The sequence below is a fragment of the Paralichthys olivaceus genome, chromosome 8 (genome assembly GCF_024713975.1).
Source record: "Paralichthys olivaceus isolate ysfri-2021 chromosome 8, ASM2471397v2, whole genome shotgun sequence".
Classification (NCBI taxonomy): Eukaryota; Metazoa; Chordata; class Actinopteri; order Pleuronectiformes; family Paralichthyidae; genus Paralichthys; species Paralichthys olivaceus.
The window spans coordinates 3,907,916-3,927,232 of NC_091100.1; the positions used below are offsets into that span (position 1 = coordinate 3,907,916).

Sequence of the window (19,317 nt, forward strand, 5' to 3'; positions counted from 1 at the left end):
AAAAGAAATCTACAGGAAATCAGTATATATACAGTATATAGTGTTCGAACAGGTAAAATGTCATCGATAGATCATCGCTGATTTACAACAATTCTTACAAAACGTCACAAATATACAGAACTCTATCTCGTTTTGACTTTTGGCTCCATTTCTATGTTCACTGCATTAAACTTCACGTCATTTATCCTCCATCACAACACAACACGCTGCTTGCTAGCTAGCTTGAAACTTGGAGTTAGCTTGAAACTTGGAGTTAGCTTGAAATCCCTGAATATTAACCCGTGACGTCGTAAATCAAAGACGTTAAACTTGACGCACCATTCCGCGCAGACAGAGAGAGAGGGATAGATCACAGGAGGGCGTGCCTCTTTAATAAATAGGTTAATAACGATCAAAGACAAGAGGAAACAACTTTTCTTACCTGCCTTTGAAGAAGTTGTCAGCGCAACCACGGCGACGGCTCGTTGCCACGGTAACGCGCAGTAACTTCAGATCTGAAGGTCAAACTCTTATTTCCTGTTCTGATTCTGTCTGTGGCACTAAACTCCACACATAACTTTTATCATTTTATCTTCAGCTTATTTAATAACCCTGTTTACAACCTCGGTCTTAATAGTGACAGATGTGAAGATCCTCCAGCAACTTATCTGTTAAATAAAAAATCTGTTCCCGTTTGTATCAAAAGCACATTTATCATTAAATCAATGATTCTGATTTACATGTGGGACTTTTCAATCTAGTGATCTATTCTTATTAGTCACTGTAACATAGGTAGATATCTACGGCTCAGTTATGGAATCGGTTGAGATTCAAGATTCAATGGGTCGAAAACAACAATCACAGCAGATCACATGACACAACACAGGACAACCTGAACCATAGAAACACGACATACATCTGTGGAAGTAAAATACAGAAAGGAAATTAAACACAATAAAAACTAGTGATTAGAAATGCACTACAATACAAAATACAATAAAATATAGTGGTAGTTATTGCTGAGCATTTATAAAGTGCTGACGCAGGATTGAGGAGCCATTTAGTGATGTGATGGTTCTACAGTCCTGTAGTATTTTACATGATGTAGAAGAAAGCAGGTTGACAAGACACATATTTTTGGTAGATAAACGAGTGAAGGGCTCCTGGTCTGTAGATGTGAGCACATTGTTGTAATTGAGGCGTTTCTTCAAAGTGAAAATATCAACATTTGTCTGTTTAGTGAATCTGCTCAGAACAAAAGAACAGAAACACAGCTGACAATATACGGGCATTATATCATTCTTGTTCATTCATTCTACTGTATTTTAGTTTAGTTTATGATGTATATTAAGGTGTATATTTATTACTTTAGTTTTATTTTAATTTAGTTTTTATGTTCACTGCTGCTCCGCCCCCTGATGGGCACAGGATCAAGGCCTGTAAGTGGAATGCAGCCGTCATTAAAGTAATGATATACACCTGAGGCTTTGCTGCTGTTGCGTGTCAATATGTCTGCAGTGAAAAAAGCTCTGTTGACACAGAAACATGGAAACGGTTTCAATGTGTGTACGTACCAGACGATCTGCTGACACCTATACAGAGAGTTTAAACCATTAGATCCATAACAGATGAACATACTCATCAAGAAGTCCAGTATGACCATGTCTATGAAGTCCACCAGTCTGGAGCCTTTGTCGTAGGGGGGGGTCTTTTTCACCGTCGAGCAGTAGTCGGACTCTGTCTCCCACCTGAAACACACAGATTTCCATTCACGTTAAATGATGATACGCCTCTATGTGTGTTTAGATCAGATTCAGACGGTGTTTTTTTATTTCCATCACTTTTTCCTGGATGTACTATAACACACTGTGGTTATATAAATGCTGCTGTCACTGATAAGGACAGATTTAACCAGGAACAAGCAGGAGGGTGATGACAAGAATCTGGTGCAAGAATAAAAAAGTTTAGATTGAGAGAAAATGTTTTTAATCATACTCAGAGAATTCCAGGCGCTGGAGTCTGAAGAAGAATCAACATTTGCACATTTTCTTTCTTCTATGAATAGCAACTCTGCAAGTATTTCAAAAATGCATGAGGCATTGATTAATGATGATTTATTCATATCAGCTGCATCTGTAACCCCCAGTGAACAGCTACATTAGGTCCAGCAACCTTTTTATTGTTCTGGCGTCTTAGTGAGAAATACTGGAGGCATGCTGAGGAGGGATATATCGAATCGCTTCATATCATCCAGCTCACTGTTTCCTCTCCCTCTCTGACCACAGACCAGACAACCACTAACTTTGCCAGCTTGCTGCGGCTGTACGAGCGTCTCCAGGGGGATCTCCAGCTCCTCCGGGTGGCCAGGGACAGGTCAGGGAGCATGACGGCCAGGGAGGCCTCCAGGTCCCTGGGACGACCGCACACAGCATGTTCTGTGGAACAGTAGTAGGAGCACCGGCCATAGAAGCACACATTACCCACTAGGGGGAGCCAGAAGAGCATAGAAGGAGGAGAGGAGGAGAGGAGAGGAGGAGAGGAGGAGAGGAGGAGAGGAGGAGAGGAGGAGAGGAGGGGAGGAGAGGATAAGAAGAAACAGGAGAGGAGGTGAGGTGAGGAGAGGGGAGGGGAGGAGGGGAGAGGAGATGATAAGAAGAAACAGGAGAGGAGAGGAGAGCAGAGGAGGTGAGAGGAGGAGAGGAAAGGCAAGGAGGAGCAGAGAGGATAAGAAGAAACAGGAGAGGGGGGAATAAGAGAGAGGAGAGGAAAGGAGAGGACAAAACAGGAGAGGGGACACGACAAAGGAGAAAATGGGATAAAATAAATTGTGGGGGATTATTACTATTGAGAATTAGAAGAAAGTAAAAACATTCATATACATTCATTATCAGTCGACATACAAAAGCAGTTTGAGTATAGAGAATGGAGGAGTGTGTGTGTGTGTGTGTGTGTGTGTGTGTGTGTGTGTGTGTGTGTTACCAGGGGAGGTAAAGAAAGTTCGGGCCAGCTTGCGGTCGGTGGTGATATCTTTTATCTCTTTGATCACATCCACCAGCCGCCCGACCACAGGAGGGATTCTCCTGAAACCCAAAATCCTGCAGAGGGGGACACAACAGAAGAAAGAGACGAGGACAAAGACAAGAAGAGAAAACCAGGGAGAAGAAACGAAGGAGAGAGAGTCAACACAATACAGAGTTACATAACATGCATTCTTGTCATCGCTGCCATTTTCATCCTGCATTTCAGTCGTCGTGCTTCTCGGATGAAAAGGTTCCTCGGACTCACCTGTCGAGGTGAAAAGCAGCTATTTCTGCATTGTGCCTCTCGAAGTCTGAGAAGTAGTAGAGGTTGTAGTTGGTTTCGTCATCTCTCTCCTGCCTGCCAGCGAGAGGCAACGTCAAGCTAACGTACATAATTCATGAATTACATTCTGTACATTCTCCTGGAGAAAAGTAAAGCAGCTCTGACAAACCTCAAGTTGCTTAAATTTCAGTTTATGAAATACAATATATGAATATCCGCCACATTCCTTCCTAATATTTAGTGAAAATACATTTCTCAGTTGTCTTAAGGCTTAAAAATCTCCCTCCTTGCCTTATCTTCAGTGTCCAGTCTTAATCTACTCAATTCTTTTGGAAATGATTTGGAGAATGTGATTTTTTATTTTACATAGATCATTTTCACACACGCTCTCTCTGATGTGGCCAGCGTGTCGGGGGTTTTGCACTTGTTGACTCACTTCATGGGTTTGAACAGAGCTTGTCCGTAGTTGGGAAATGACATCACCAGCTTCAGTTGCGTCCCTCCAGACTTCTGCACTGCAAAACAGTACTGAGAAGGTTACCATAGCAACAAAGCTCACAGCACATGCACACACACACACACACACACACACACACACACACACACACACACACACACATTAAGGAAAGAGACACTTCAGTTTGTGCGTCACCATGAAGACACAGAATTTCGATCAGACTCCGCTGTGTCTGTGTTTGTCTCTTTTTCTATATTTGGTTTCCAAACACTTTGGATTCATTCACTGTGAGTTATAGATTTCTCTTTAATGTCCGTATCTGTTTTCATCCATTTATATATTATATATAAAGTTTTCCATCTTTTCTTCTTATCTTTCCTTTGACTTCCCTCTGCTTCGTATTTTCTCGGGAATTAACAATATTTAGATTTACCCACAAACATTTCAATGTTGTGCACTTTTCCAAAATGTAAAAAAAAAAAATTTTTTCATAAACCTTATTATTGTGACTCTGTCAAGTTTATTCTGAAAGAGTCAGAATTAATTTAAAGTGATTCTGAACCAAATGCACGGAGACAAAAGCATCATCTATTTCTCCACATTTTCATTTCAGGGCTGTGATACTGAATTCAGGAAATGATGAACACAGATTGAATGTGAGTCATTGTGCCTTCAAATCAATTAAAACTTTTGCCAAGGTCGAGCAAAGATTGAACCAACCACAGCCTCGTTACCGAAACAGAAAACACTCCCTGCACATGCTCACGCTGCGGCCGTGTGACTTTAGCAAAAGAACATTCCTCAGCGTTGCAAGTTGACGTGGAGAGAAAACAAGAACTACCGGATGTTTTCTTCTGTTGTATGTTTTCACCTTTGCCCGTTTATTATTGATAGTATATATATATATAAATATTTAAATTGTAATTTTTCTCCATCACAGACCAAAATGTCCTCACAGCAACATTACTCTCAGAGGTCCTGTCCTCAGAAGTTACACAAAACAGTCCATCTGTCCATTTCTCCTTCCTATCTTCAGAAACTGCTCGTCCTTCTGGGGGTCGCTGCTGACATTGGGCGAGAGGCGGGCGCTCACCCTGAAAAGGTCGCCAGTGTTTGGCCCGGCCTCGACTAATCAGAACGCGGTGAAAGAGTTGACCTGCAGAGAAACATGCACCAACGCTGAGATGTTTACGCCCAGCGGCTCATGTATTCACGTCCATCCTCTGCTGAGCCTCCGAGGCCCCTCAAAGCTTCACAGTAGCTTTCATGTCAGGAGAACTTCAAAGTGAGTCTGCATATGAAAGTCTAACCTTACACCTGACGTGTCAAACAATCACAACAGCCCTCGCTTTCCTGCTGTCCTCTCCCTCCCTGCAGCCCACCCACCTCCACTCCCACAGGTTCAGGCGGGTGAGGAAAATTACTTTCTGTAAGATCTGCTCCTTTTCAAGTTTCCCATCGTCTACTTCAAAAACACCCTGCCTCTGTTCACCCGACACCTCAGCTGTCAGTCACGTGGGTGTGACACAGGCTCCGTGCTCTGCTCTGACCGAACTGATGGAGCTGGACAAATACCAACAAAAAAAAAGTAAAAGCCGCACAAACACGGACTGAATGAAAATGAAACGCAGAGGCCGTGGTGTCAGACCTGCACTGACGATGCGGTGCGTGGCAAGCTGCTGCGTCAGAGCCTCCATGTTGGGGTCACGATGAGGGTAGAGCTGCCAGCGGGAGATGCCCAGGTGGAAGCTCAGCCAGGGGGGGTGACTGACGCTGCTGCTGTTCCACTGGACGGCCTCGTAGCTCCCCTGACTGGCACTTACCCTGGAGAGAGTGAGGAGGGAAAAGGGAAAGAGGTCATCATCAGATTCTCATTTACAACCCACTTATCCACATTGAATGCTAAATGAAATAGTTCATCGAGGAAAATTGAATTGGCAAGAATTCTTATCATGTTTTTTTCAACAATAAAGAGTCACCGAGGGCTGAATTTGATTTCTTCATCGTTTCATTTATTTCTTTATCTAAATTCCAATAAATCAATATTTCTGTAAATGTGCCGACGTTTTTTGATTCCCAGTTAGTTGCAATCAGAACTGAAACTGTAGATGCAGAAACCTAAAGCAGCAGTAATGTTGAGCGTGCAGCTTCAAGGACAGAGTGTCCGTGTGTTTAAGCAGTCCACTTACAGCTTTAGCTTGTTTAACCTTGTGTTTAAATGTCTTTAAGTGATGAGTTGCATGTGGATAAACTGTACTGGATTGAACACGGTGCCTGAAAGATGCTGAAATAAGTCACAGGAGGCAAAACCAAGTATGTTTGGATGAGGAAAGTGCGAGAGAGACGATGACAAAGGAGAAAATCTCGTGCACACACAGTTTCTCACGACACTGACCACATCTGCGAGCTCTCCTCCGTAACCTTGACCTTTGGTTTCACTCTCAGCAGCCAGTCGTCCTCGGGGACAGCAGGGCCGGGCATGTTGTAGAGCGGATGGTCAAACAGCGCCTTCAGTTTTGACATCCCAGACTCCAAAGGTTCCGCTCCGTTGTTGTCACGGTGACCTGGGCTGCCAGCCACCTCGATTGAAGCGGGAACCGTTCCCACGTGACCTTTGCCATCCTCATTGGCATCTATATCGGAGGAAGCTCTTTGGGCGGTGTCAGCTGGTGGATCAGCGAGACCACTGATCCCTGTAGGGGCATAGCTGGTGCGTGCCAGTTCCCTACGGATGTGTGTGTTGGGTGACGGCGGGGAGTCGCACGGCGGGTGGTAAATGGAAAGAGGTACGAGCGCCAGGAGGAGCTGGAGGAAAACGACGATGAAGGCCAAGGACAGACAGATTGTCCGAGAGCGACGGCGCATACACCACATCATCCTGCTGAGAGGTCAGGAGAGGTGAACGCATGAAGGGAAGAAGAGAGGAAGAAAAACAAGTTAGGAGAAAACAACATCTAGAGATGGAACATGACCTTGATGATAAAAAAACATTCAGGAAGCTTTCAACACTTTAAAAAAAAAAAAAAAATTGATTCACTCGCATCTGCTCTCGTTCTCGTTTGACTTTTGATTTACTGGAGTCGCAGACAAAGTCTCGAGATAAACACAGGGAGAAAAAAAAGCAACTTACAACTCAGCTTCCTTCCTTTTCAAAGTGCTTCCCCTCACACAGCGGGTGTTCTCGCTTCTCAGCACAACAAAAGAAATCTCTGCCCAGCGTCCACACAGACTTTACCCAGCTGTTTGAGCTGCTCCGCGGTTCTGCCACCGAGCTCAGGGCTGGAGAGGCGCCAGGTCAGAGTGATCTGGACATGGATCAATATGTTTTCTCTTTTAAAGGTCCAGCGTGTGAGTTTCATCTAAACTGTATGAGTCGTAGTTTTCTTCACCATAGAATGGATCTTTGTATTTAAATACGTTTTGCGTTTCAACTTAAGTTCACCACAGGTTCAGTTTCATGTTGGGAGGGGGAGGGTGAGATGAGGAGTGTGCAGCTGCAGCATGACACTTCACCTCTAGATGTCACTAGAGAAACCTCTCTGATTTGGAATTGGGAGAACCTCAAGGAGGTCGCTGGAGGAACCTGTCAAAAGTTAAAACAACTTTCTTGAGGAAACTTAACTTGGTTCCGGAAGGATCTTTATGTGGAGTTTGGTTTCCTGGGCCGTACAGACCAAACTAAATCTGATTGTTCTCTCATCTGGTGGAAGGATGAGACATGGGGACGAGAACGAAGCATTACATTTTTGGATCCAGGATTTTTCCCCCACTCACTATGTAACATTGCATCTTATTAGTGATCATTTCAATGTTAGAGTTAAGTTCATTTCATGTTTTGATGGCGATGAAGAAAATCTCCAAATCTAAGATTTCTCTTTATACCTGAATAAAATCCTCTGTAGCCGAGAACAGGGATCCATATCAAGGCAGAGTCAATGATAACTACATTAACTCCACTATAATCTGTATTAATGAGATGGAAGGAGGGGCATGGATGTAAAAAAGAACTGAATTCCAACAGAGATTAAAACTGAATAATGAACGGATGTTGACCACTGATATCTACGAGCGTGTTGATTGAGTATAAGGAGACTGTTGGACCTTTGGTATGTGCTCCAGTGAGAGCCATTCTATTCGGTATTAAATCTGCAGCCTGCGTGAAGCACTGAAAAAACTAATCCACTGCCACCAACTGTTGCTGTTGGAAACACCGTCAGACTTCATCGCCTGTGGCCTGAATCACAAACCAGTGAATTACGAGTCGTGTGGCAGAGGATTTGATGAAGCAGGATTCATAAACAGGCGGTGGGCGAGACACATGTTTCATATTCTGAGTGTGTGTTTGCACCGAGACTTTGAGTCAGGCCTCCCGGAGCGTCCCACAGGATGCACACGTTCTGTGAAGTGAGGCTCTTTAAAGTCTGTGTGCGTATCTGCAGAGATCAGATCCATCCAGGAGAGGTTAACAGAAACGCATGTGTCACACCTGTGTGAATGTTAATGTGACGCTAATTGGGAAAAAAAATGCATTCAGCTTTCTTCAACAAAATGAAATGTCTCGCTCGCGAATCACAGGATTATGAATTATCGGGGCCGGCAGTTAGTGAAGAGCTTCCCCTGCTGTGAATGTCTGCTGTTCCCCTGGAGGAACCTTCGAAATGCAAAAGTCCAGTCGTGGCGGTTGCTATGATTTCTATTAGGCAGACGATGCAGCTTTGACTTGTTTAATTAAAAATGATTAAGAGCTTGAAATGTGTGGCCTTTATGTTTTTTTTTTACCGTGGACGCAGCCTCGTGGTGGAACTGGTCCTCAAGGTGCTCCGCATCACATCAAACTGAAGAGTGCACGGCAGCATATTCTGTGAGGGTGTGACCTGTTCGAAGACGCCATTAGGTTTTTGTCTCAACTTTTTATTCTTCTCAACTAATGAATGTTTTCCTGAGGATCTCTTCGAGGCGTCAGTGACACAGATTAAATCAGACAAACAAACGACACCTCCATGTCTCCTCGCCTTCTGGGCCTTTCCCTCCTTTAATAAGCGTCTTAGTTTGAGTCTCATGCACTCGTTCTGTCTCTGCCCCTCACTGATGTATTATAAACAATCCGTCTTAGACTTCCTCCATACACAATGTTCATCTTTTATCTTCTCCGCCTCTTTCTTCTCGCTCCATTTTCCCCAACACACTTACGCTTCCTCTTTTATTTCAGTCTGGAGACGTTCGAATGAAGCTCTCACACACACACAGCTGCTGATGGTCAAAATGGGAGCTGCAGAAACACACACACACACACACACACACTCATTAATATTGAATAGTGTTTCTCATTTCTCAATTAAATAAAAAGCCTACTGGCGTTGTTTAGATGAAAAATGTATCCCCCCCCCCCTCGTCTCTGCTGTCCTCTGTCGCCCTCCGTCTCTGACTGGTGGCTGCCTGATACGCCCATGTCTCGCTCGACTTCTCTCTAACTCTCTGTATCCTTGAGCGACTGTTGAAATCTCTAAACTTTAAAAAGTCTTCTTTACCAGCAATCGAATTCTGAGAGCTGTCAGTCACTTTTTCTTTTTCATTTTCTTTTACCTCCTATACACACACACACATACACACACACACACACACACACACAGTCAGAGATGCTCTCACCTTCCACCCTTCATTGCAGGAGGTAAGGAGGTTGCTAAGATACAGCTGCGAGCTTTTCCAACATCGATGGTCCCAACGTGCTGAGAGCACACAGCCGTGTTTCAACTTCAATAGTTCAATTAATCACCTGCCACAACCACGGCGCCTGTGGAAATCTGAGCATGGTCGTGTTTATTAATTCCACTGCTTCAGTATCATTTCTGTCTCTTTATTCAGTTAAAAAAAAGGAGTGTGTCTACATTTCATTTAAAGTTTGATGAGGAATATTGTTATCATACTCTTATTTATTCCTATTTATTCAGTCGGCCTGAGAAAAGTCAATATTAAGAGCGTCTGGACAAACTGAGTAGATAACATTGATTTTTTTGGGGCTAAAGCCGAAAACACATATCAAGGATCAAAACATTTCTGATACCGATATATTGTCTGATATATGACGAAGAAATGTAATTATAGATAACAATACAATTGAAAAAACAAATGCAGCCAAATATATAGAACTTGAATTCAGAATATATATATATTGTTTAAATGAAATGTCAACTCTTTCCTCGTTTGTTTACTCTGTAATAAAAGCTAGGGAAAATAATCAAGTACGAGCGCAGTGTCGATAAAGCTGGTGAGTCTCAGCCCTGCAGCTACACAACACATTCAAGTGCGAAGTCGATAAAACTTCTTGAATTAGTAGATTGAACACCAGGCACCTTCTCAGCTGCGTCATCATCCTTGTGTTTCTCTGCTTTGCATCTGAAGCCCTCACTGACTCACCATCCATCTGCACTGACCCCACCCTCATCCACAGCACAATCATCTCCATCACATAACTCTTAAACCTGGCCACCCCCTGGAATCAGTGGCTCAGACGGCCCGACTCGAGAGCCGGTTAACGAGGCTCCTTCCTGTGCACAGGGGAGATGGCGTTTCAGTGTTGAGAGTGAGCCGACCAGCAGAGTCTTTAGTGGCTCTGTGGCTCTTTGTATGAATTTTTTAACAACGCTGAGGAGCCCCGGCGAGAGGGAGGAGAGATATATAAAGAGCGTCTGGGGTGAATAATGAATGAGATGCATCACAGGGTGGAACCATGTTTACTGACACAAGACCCACCGGATTAATCTGAGGGTCGCTGCGATGAGTGCAGAATGTGTCGGCCCAGTTTATGGGAAATCGTCCATCCAGGTGAATCTGAGATAAAACCATGAGTGTATAATATTTGCAAATCTAGATGCATCTGTGTCCAATTCATTCCTGCCATTAAAAGGGAAGATGCAGAAGGGCGGGATGGAGAAATGCCACATGCAGTATGTACCTGCCAACGTTCAGCCGTTGATTGTCTGGGTTCAGACTTTGGTCAAGAGCTGGAATGATTCTATTTGAGCAGCTTCTCTGGATGAGACATTCTGGGTCAGGGCTGCGATGAATCAAAGCCAATAAAAGATCTCTACGTCTCTGAATGGGTTCTGGATTTATTCTCACTGACAAAGTCATTGAACTATGATGTTTCTCCAGGACTTCAGATTTTAAAAAAAACAAAGGTTCCTTTTCCCTTTTGGCCAACTTCACAAAAAAACAAAACAGAAAAGAATTGATATTGTTCAGCAGCTCTGGGTCTAGTGTCGATCCCTGTTGTTAAATGTAAAATTCACAACACTCAGAATATGTATGTGTGTAATCTCAGTAATGAATCTGTGTCCTAACCATCAGGTGAAAGCCACATTCAGTTTCCTGCAGGAGCTGGACAGCAGAGAGCAGACTGACCTGATGTGGGGTCATGGTGTGTTTGTGGATTCAAATGTTCAGGATGAAGTCGCTGGATTTAGCTCATCTGTCAACAATGGGTGCCTCCCTCCCTCCCTCCCTCGCTCCCTCCCCCCCTGCTAGGTCAAAATGCCCTCTACACTGTCACGGTGCAAAAGAGACACTGCAGTTACATAACGTTTTACTTATTTCTCTTAAGCACAAGTGTCACGTTTTTCTTTTAGCCACAATCTATAATTCTCTTACTGTAATTATACGTTGAACATGAGGTTTCTGTGCATGTTTTCTAAATGTGTGTCTACTCTTCTATATATGTTTTATCTATTTTAGAGCTTGATCAATTTATCAGATATTTGTCTTTGCTGACATTTCGGTATCTGCGTTAATGTTTGCCAGTGTACGGAAACTTTAACTTTACAGAATAAACAATGCCAGAAGGAGATGCCTTTACGTTTCCAATTTAATATATATGTCTTCAATCAGGTTCTATATATTCAGTTTTATATTAGTTTTAATTATTTATAATACATTTAAATTCATAGTGACATTCCGTGTTGCCTGCTTGTTAGTCTCATTTGTAGTTGCCTGATTACAGAATGTGCACATGCTGCATCATATCCCCATAAACTTTACTCTTTATGTTCCGTAGATCAAACTATAGTGCATCGAGGACTGAGAGGAAATTACCTCAAACCTTAATTAAAGCTGATGAGTCTCTTTCTTTTCTCATTTTATCTTTAATTAATTAATGTTAAACTAAAACTTTATTTTCCTGAAGACGAAATTGCCTCTTACATGATGTGAGCGTGTGGGTGGAAGCTTATTTTTTCTCGTTGCTCGTACAGACGGATGTTAACTGAAGTAGAGCAGCGCTTTAAGTGAATTATATGAACTCGCTCACTGACACCACGGCACAGTGTGGATCCTGCTGTCAATCAGAAACTCTGCAGAGACGTTTCAAGAAAATCTGACTTTGAGCAACTTCTTTCCAAAATATTTCTACCGCCTTTAGAGGGAAGTTATATTCTAAAATTGTAAATCATCTTTGCAACACGACCTTCTCCAGTTTCTCAGGGAAAACCTGTCTCAGGAAGTTTCCATCATTCATTTTGACGAGTCCCTGACACTCCATCGTTTACCTTTTTTCTTTTGGGTATTTTTCGAAGCATTCTCCTCTGCGCGTTTCTTATTTATACGAAGTCTCGTAAAAGCAGTTGCTGGCAAGTTATTCCTCTGAGTGACGCAATACTTTTACTTTATTTTTAACATATTAAACGCAGCCATTCAAATACAAAAAGTATTGGTACTTAAAACAAACGTGTCATTTCACTCTTGGCGCTGGCGGAGCAGCCACTAACGATTCGGTAACTGCATTTACTGTCATGAAAAATAAATGATTTTCCTTTTACACGTTCCTATTTGGTCTCTACTTACAAGAAATCTCCTCTCCCCCAGCAGCTACTATCTCCTCACCACAGGCGTCACAAACATTACATCTGCGTCTGATTCATCCGCACAAAAACATCCTGCCAGAAATAAAAGAAATGTCAATGTTGTGAAGAACACAGGCGACAATCTAAGTTCCTATTTCATCACATTTCAGAGTTTATTGTACAATCAGGTCAGTTCACACATGATGGTCCGTTGTGCTGGATCATTAACACTGGCATCACCATGAAAACAATCACATTGCTTGTATCACTCAGCGCGGTGATATTGTTCGGGATTATTACAAACAGCTTTACAGGGAGAAAAGGTGGATCGGGTTTCGTGTTGTTTGGCTCGGAAGACTCTGAGCCTTTCAGTTGTAAGAAGATGCCACTGGTCTTTAAAAAGAAGTTTTTCAAGTCGCATCAAACTATGTACACATAAAAAATATTACGAATTTTATTAAAAGACTAGCACGGCTTGAGAGAGAGAGAGAAACACGAGTGTAAACGGACAGTTTACTGTTGACAAAACTGCTGAGGGAGGTGAAAATGAAGTGTTACTTCAAAAAATGGTGTGTGTCCAGCACACACCAACATATAAACTCACTCACACACACACAAGCTCCCTGAAGAGGAATGAGGATAAAGGACTTTGGAGACCCTGGCTGGCTGTATTAGTTTGTAAAAGTTGAACTTGCACACACAAACCCGAATGTTCAGAACCACGGAAAGAAACAGAAAGAAAAGTGACAGACAAGGCAGGAAGCTGTGTTAATGCCAAAGTGACTGCTGCTCTCAGAGATTCCCTTTCAAGTATTTTTCCTGCCAACTAACTGGACGAGATCTTGAAGTGGTGGTTTATTATCTGCCACAGTGGCTGGTAGTGTGGACAAACTGACCTGCCGCAACACAAATGTTAACCAGCATCTGGTTGGTTGGGGGGGGGGGGGGGGGGGGGGGGGGGGGGGGGGGGCGAGAGGAAGGAGGTGCTACGAGCACTTCCACACGCACACGGCCAGGCTCCCTCCGAAGAACATGTAGAGGAGGTTCTTCACCTCGTGAGTGACCTCGAAGCCGAAGCCTTCGCCGATGACTACGTGCCACGAGCTGCCGAATTTCTTGTCCATGGACTCCTTGATCATCTTCGCTGCACTCTGGAAAAAAAACGTCACAGAAAACAACTTGTAGGGAATCAGGAGAGTTAAGAGTGTTTTAATATCCTTTCAGAGCTCGTTACCATAGAAAAGGCAAAGCAGTCACACAAACTTGAGACAATGCTTCCAGATAAGCATCAAACATCGACAGCACAATACACACTCACCTCATTGTTGGTGGCGAACTTTTCACAGGCTGTAACACAAAGCTCCATGGTCTCCACCCTCATTTCTTCTGGCATGTCCGTGTGCTGAGAACCACACATATTGTAAAGGTCCACATTGATTCCTAAATATATTTTATGAGTCTCTATATTCTACCACGTGTGCTATGGACCAACGAGCATTCAACAAATATGCTGATTTAGGATTTTTATAACTTAAAATACAAGGTTAATGTTAAATATTTGTTTCTGTGTGCCGCCAACACAAGTGCCACGTGTGACACATAAGCCGCACTGCGTCACAGATGGTACTGTGGTCTGTTGCCGTCTTTCTTTTATTTAACACATGACTAACATTCATCCATCTTTCATATGAAAAACCATGTGTGAGACTGTGAATGCAGTTTCAGAGGACCCAGTTTGAAACATGCATGTTATCCAAAGGCTTTAAACAATGTGGCTTTTCACTCCACTTTCAACTGTGACCTGATATCAACACTTTAATTTTTTGGGCTGGAAGACGTTTTTTTTTTTTTAAACAGCATGATGATACATGTTGAATTGAAAACGAAGTTAACCAATTATTACACCAGCCAATGTGATATAATCTTATTTGTCAATTAATTATGGATAATTTGTCAGACTAATTGAATTGGCAGGTTTAGTGACCGAGCCTTGTTCATCACTTTTTAGTGCCCCCCGGAAATAACTTCAGTTGAAGTGTGGGGATTTGGATGTGTTGTCATATTGTTGAAGATATTTTTTTCATTTGCACGTGTTGTGTGTGTTTGTATGTTTTTTTAAGTTGTAGTGTGCTGAGCCCTCTGGACTTTTGAGAGACAGCTGTTAAGTATCTGTTGCCTGATGTGTTGAGGCATCAGAAAGTCAAGGCTGCATCTTCATGATGGCTTGTATGTTTGGTGACTGAAGAGTCAACACACAAGGTACTAGTATTTGTCTCTGGGTAATTGAAGACGCATGTACTCCATAAGGCAGGAGGCTGCAGGCCATCGGGACCAAAACCACAAAAACAGTTTTTTCCCCTGACTGCTGCTGCTCATCAACATCACTGCACTGATGCCTGTGACACTTTATACTTTAAATTTCAAGAGCAATAACTGCGCTTTGCACAATCCAGTCTCTAGTGTTTACTAACAACGTATTGCAAAATCCCTCCCCTGGTGCTAGTAGTATTTCTTATATTTAATTTTGTGTCCAGTTTGTTTTATATTTATACTTGCACAAATACACCACAGCAGATTCTTTGTACGTGTGAATCTTGTTGGCAATAAAACCAGATTCTACAGTGGCAGAGAGCTCAACACACTGCACATAAAGACACCAACTTCATCAATTTGAAGAACAACACAGACAAACTCAGAAAACATCTTCATCAAAACGACACCGAAAAAAGGTTTCCAGGAGACCGAAAAAAAAGTGATGAACCCGAACATGAGAAGTTATCGAAGTCTGAGACTCGTCAGTGGTGACGGAACTTCACAAAGCGTTGAAATACGACCAGGTCCACCACTCTGAACAGTGTCGTTTTCAATGTTTTTCTTCATTTGCACTGAGGTGATGTCTCTCGGCCACAGAAGGATTTTATTGCCAAGCAGACTCTCACACACACTCTCACTCTCTCACACACACACACACACACACACAGTAGGAATTTGCTGTGGTGTATTTGTGCAAGTATAAATAAGTAGGAGACAAAATGAAAAGACACCATGAGCACCAGGGGGACGGAATTGGAGCAGCACGTTGTGAGTGGAGAAAGTAGAGAACAACTTTGTCATGGAGTCAGTCGCGGTTGACGTGCAGCCACTGAAACCTGAGACCTGGGGAGAGAAACTCAAACAATGAACGCGTCCCGCCGACGCCACGCTCTCAGGACGAGCTGCTCCCAGGTTCTGCCCCGTGTCCCACTTCCTACCCTGATGAGAGGGAAGCTGTGCAGCCTCTTGTAGTCGGCCTCTTCCTTCTTCCCCTCGGCGGTCGCAGCCATTCCGACCCCTGCGAACCCACAGACCCACACATGTTAACCACACACATGAACCCAGCTGGTGCAGGGGGGGGGGGGGGTACTACACACATCTGCAGCTAAGGCTAAGTTAGCTAACAACACTTAGCCGTTGCTAGCTAGCTACAACGAGCATCTCGCCGCAGATTCCCGCCAGACAACAAACACCAGACTCCGGTGACCGAGACACAGAGGGCGGACAGACTCTTTAAACTCACGCGGGCTTTCGTCGCGTCAGTGTCGGTTACTAGCTTCACATGTTTTACTAGCTAGCTAGCTAGCTAACCTGGCTAGCTCGATAGCAAACAAGCTAAAGGTTCGTGGTTTCTCCATCAGCTGAGACACGTTCTGACCCGCGGGGTCCACAGACCGAGTGTGGTCGAGTGTGTGTCGGTGGTCGGCGGGGGAGAGTACGGACGCGGGGCTACTTACGAGGCGTCAGTCCTGCGGGAACGAGTTTGACTCTGGTCGGTTGTTAAGGAGACATCTTCAACAACTGAGGCTGAGGAGCCGGGCCCCGCCCCACTGCAGGAGAACTCCGCTCCCATTGGCTCACAGGCTGTCAATCAACTGAAAGAAGCCTGCCTTTCACCTTCAGTGTATTTCTGTTGGAAATGAATCAATTAACCAATCAACCAATCAATTAACCAATCAATCACATTTTATTATGTATATATATATTCACATTTTCACAAATCACAGTTCGTGTCATAGATCACGAGGTGTCACATCCTCAGTTCTCTCAACAGGAGTAAAACTACCAAAAACAAACTATTAACAGCACAGCTTCCTGTAGCTTCTGTTATTTATCTTTAAATCTGTGTTAACATTAGTTGTCAATACTCTGCCTCAGTAACTTGTGTCTTTCTATCACATGATACTTTAAATATTTGCATCGTGAGTATCTCCACTGGCACGTACTTCTTCACAGTGACAGCTTTGTAGTAGTTCTGGTGGCTGGACATTCAGCTGCAGTGAATTTATTCTGGACTCATTTTGACCCCTATTATTATTCTATCTATCTATCTATCTATCTATCTATCCATCCATCCATCCATCCATCCATCCATCCATCCATCCATCCATCCATCTATCTATCTATCTATCTATCTATCTATATTTACAACATTGATTAGAAGAAACAGTTTTTTACTTAATACACAACGGACACTTTTATGTTATTAAATATAATCATAATACCATTTTATGTAACATCAACTAATGGTTTCTGATATTTTATTTCTATTTGTTTCTATTTATATGTTTTTTTATTCTATTTGTTCTTAAATAAATCCACTGAGCAACAGACTGTATTTCCACCCTTTATTATAATCGGCCCTCTCACTGTCTCTGTCCCACATCCAGCTGGAAGCATCTGGGTGGAATCCCCAGGTGGAGTCCTGACCCAGAATCATCAGTCTGCTCTACACACACACACACACACTTACACACACACACGTACACACTCACACACACACACAAAACCACAAAGCTGTGAAAGTGAGATAGTCCCACTTCTCTCAGTGTGTTTGTTGCGTAAACCTGGTTTGTGCTTTTAGCATCACACTGGAGCCGATAAACACCAGCATGAACATCTGGATTCATTTGGTGTCTGAAACCATGGCTGTCCTCAGGATTAGAGAGGATTGTCAATCAATCCCTGGAGAGACAGACAAACAGATCACATGATTATTTTCCTCTCCTTAATTCTGTCTGTCCTTGTCTCGCAAGTCTTTGAAGACCGGGTTTAAATCTGTTTGGCTCAGATTAACAGTGACTTTGAACAACTAGGGTCATGACGACTGTGTCTTTAATTTTACCTGTGCTCACAATATTATTGTGTTTCCCTACAATACATATCGCATAATCTGTCAATAGTTTTCAATACAATCTTACCTGATCCTGCCTAATCTTATTTTACCTATCTAACCTTACCTTACACTTTCTTTTCTTATCTTATCTTACCTTTCCTAGTCCCTATAAACTACTTCTAAAGTGCTATTCATAGGCAGTAGGCTATACAATTATTTACTATAATTGATTTTATTATATTCCTGCTTTTGGTGGTGTTCATCATATTGATGAACGTGGCTCATGCATCAGCCACTGCGTGCACTCGCCTTGGGTCAAGTGAGAAACATCTCAAAATTACACTGAGAGAGAGCGAGAGAGGGAACATTAAATACCCAGGTGAGACGCTCACAGAGAAAAGTGCCAGAGGGCCGGTAGGAAGCTGAAATAAAAGTGTCAAAACACAAGGAGGGAAGGAGATGGAGATGTTTTTCACACAAGGTGGAGTGAAAAAGATGCCAACAGGTGAGGAGAGACGGATGAAAGAGAGGTGGAGGAGATGTTGGTATAAATACCTGGAGGAAGGTTTTCACCGTGAGGGGAAAGTGTTGTATAAACACGTTGTGGTAAATATGAGATGAGGCCAAATGTTCAATGAAAACATCAACATGCTGCCTCACTTAATGATGAAGAAAGTGGAGGGATAATGGAAGATAGGTTCAGAGCGAGAAGCAGTTCAAGGTGAAGGACTGATCGACGGGGAAATTACAGTGTGGGATGTGGAGGATGTGGAGGGTTGCTAGAGTGGAGAAGAGCAATAAGTGATGAAGCGAAGCATCGCAGAGAGAACTAAATTCATCTGTAGTCACGAGGAAGGCTGAGACTCGCTGCGAGCGTCTCTGCAGCAGAGCACGAGCCATCAAATGGAGAAAGATGATGAAAGGGCTGAAGTTTTACTGTGAAATCAACATGGTGAGTCGACATGCGACAGAGAGCGTGGTGCAGGGTCAACCGAGGATTTTCCATAAAGTCTGGAGAGAGGTGATTAAGGTGTATATATAATTCAACAGCAGAGGAAGCAGATTGTGGGGGAGGGGGAAGGAGGACCCCATGTGACTCTGCTAACAAGCTGTGACAGAGATCAACAGAGACGCAGCAGAGATTCATCATCATTAAAATCACTGAGAGGGAAGAAATCCCTGATATCTCCTGCAGCTTCATCCCTGTGCGTTTGTTCGCTGGTTGATTTGTTGTTCGTCGGGAAGATTAAAACCTCTGGACAGATGTGTCAGGAAACAAACTGTTAAATATTTGCTGCGGACCTGGATCAGGTGGTGGATCCAGGAATTTGCAAGAGAATCATTCATGGATCTTGACGACAAAATAATCTGGCATATTTAAGAAACTCGTATGAGTGTGTGAAAGTTGGTGCCTAAAATTAAGAAGTGTATACATATTCATAAACATAATAAAAATACAACTATATCCAATATTTGTATGTATATATACTACGATATAATACATGTAGTAACAGACGTACTTCAACAACACAGGTTTTGCTATTACTCATTGGCAGCAGCAGTAACAATGGTGGTTTGGCTGTTATGAGCAGTTT

The 19,317-nt window shown here is 43.0% G+C and overlaps 3 protein-coding genes and 1 long non-coding RNA gene across 7 annotated transcripts in view; 1 reads left to right on the plus strand and 3 right to left on the minus strand.

Moving 5' to 3' along the window:
* The window catches only part of LOC109639249 (dynein heavy chain domain-containing protein 1), a 24,175-nt gene extending 22,776 nt beyond the window's left edge, over nucleotides 1–1,399 (minus strand). The window contains exon 1 of the mRNA XM_069530917.1: nucleotides 422–1,399. The gene's annotated coding sequence lies outside the window, so the exon portion shown is untranslated. The remainder of the gene's footprint in view (nucleotides 1–421) is intronic.
* LOC109639243 (extracellular serine/threonine protein kinase FAM20C-like) overlaps nucleotides 1–12,663 on the minus strand; it is a 37,055-nt gene extending 24,392 nt beyond the window's left edge. The window contains exons 1-8 of one of the 3 annotated variants that reach the window (XM_069530920.1): nucleotides 12,575–12,663; nucleotides 6,135–6,620; nucleotides 5,388–5,563; nucleotides 3,719–3,797; nucleotides 3,265–3,357; nucleotides 2,959–3,074; nucleotides 2,282–2,462; nucleotides 1,618–1,727 (exon numbers count right to left, since the gene is read on the minus strand). In XM_069530920.1, the coding sequence (XP_069387021.1) occupies nucleotides 1,618–1,727; nucleotides 2,282–2,462; nucleotides 2,959–3,074; nucleotides 3,265–3,357; nucleotides 3,719–3,797; nucleotides 5,388–5,563; nucleotides 6,135–6,616 (1,237 nt within the window). In that variant the 5' untranslated portion in view covers nucleotides 6,617–6,620; nucleotides 12,575–12,663. Of the gene's footprint in view, nucleotides 1–1,617; nucleotides 1,728–2,281; nucleotides 2,463–2,958; nucleotides 3,075–3,264; nucleotides 3,358–3,718; nucleotides 3,798–5,387; nucleotides 5,564–6,134; nucleotides 6,621–6,869; nucleotides 8,981–12,574 lie in introns of those variants that run through there. The other 2 variants (XM_069530921.1, XM_069530919.1) reach the window with 2 other exon arrangements.
* Nucleotides 365–5,729, plus strand: LOC138411299 (uncharacterized). The gene is made up of 5 exons (XR_011243946.1): nucleotides 365–500; nucleotides 2,265–2,427; nucleotides 3,035–3,272; nucleotides 4,353–4,395; nucleotides 4,776–5,729. It is a non-coding gene; the product is annotated as an uncharacterized lncRNA (long non-coding RNA).
* A 58-nt stretch (nucleotides 12,664–12,721) lies between the features above and the next one.
* Nucleotides 12,722–16,482, minus strand: LOC109639240 (dynein axonemal light chain 4). 2 transcript variants are annotated; one of them, XM_020102606.2, is made up of 4 exons: nucleotides 16,344–16,482; nucleotides 15,825–15,904; nucleotides 13,892–13,975; nucleotides 12,722–13,724 (listed from the first exon to the last, which is right to left on the minus strand). In XM_020102606.2, the coding sequence occupies exons 2-4, from the start codon at nucleotides 15,894–15,896 to the stop codon at nucleotides 13,560–13,562; spliced, it is 321 nt and encodes a 106-aa protein (XP_019958165.1). In that variant the 5' UTR covers nucleotides 15,897–15,904; nucleotides 16,344–16,482; the 3' UTR covers nucleotides 12,722–13,559. The 2 variants fall into 2 exon arrangements, with proteins under 2 accessions (XP_019958165.1, XP_069387023.1); XM_069530922.1 differs by lacking the exon at nucleotides 16,344–16,482 and adding an exon at nucleotides 16,130–16,277.
* Nucleotides 16,483–19,317: the final 2,835 nt, after the last annotated feature.

Excerpts from the sequence above, each read along its gene's own strand:
- LOC109639240 (XM_020102606.2), bottom strand. The coding sequence starts at position 15,896 with ATGGCTGCGACCGCCGAGGGGAAGAAGGAAGAGGCCGACTACAAGAGG. Across the intron at positions 13,976-15,824 it reads ACAGCTTCCCTCTCATCAGG|CACACGGACATGCCAGAAGA; the intron begins GTAGGAAGTGGG and ends TGTGGTTCTCAG. Across the intron at positions 13,725-13,891 it reads AGTTCGCCACCAACAATGAG|AGTGCAGCGAAGATGATCAA; the intron begins GTGAGTGTGTAT and ends TTTTTTTTCCAG.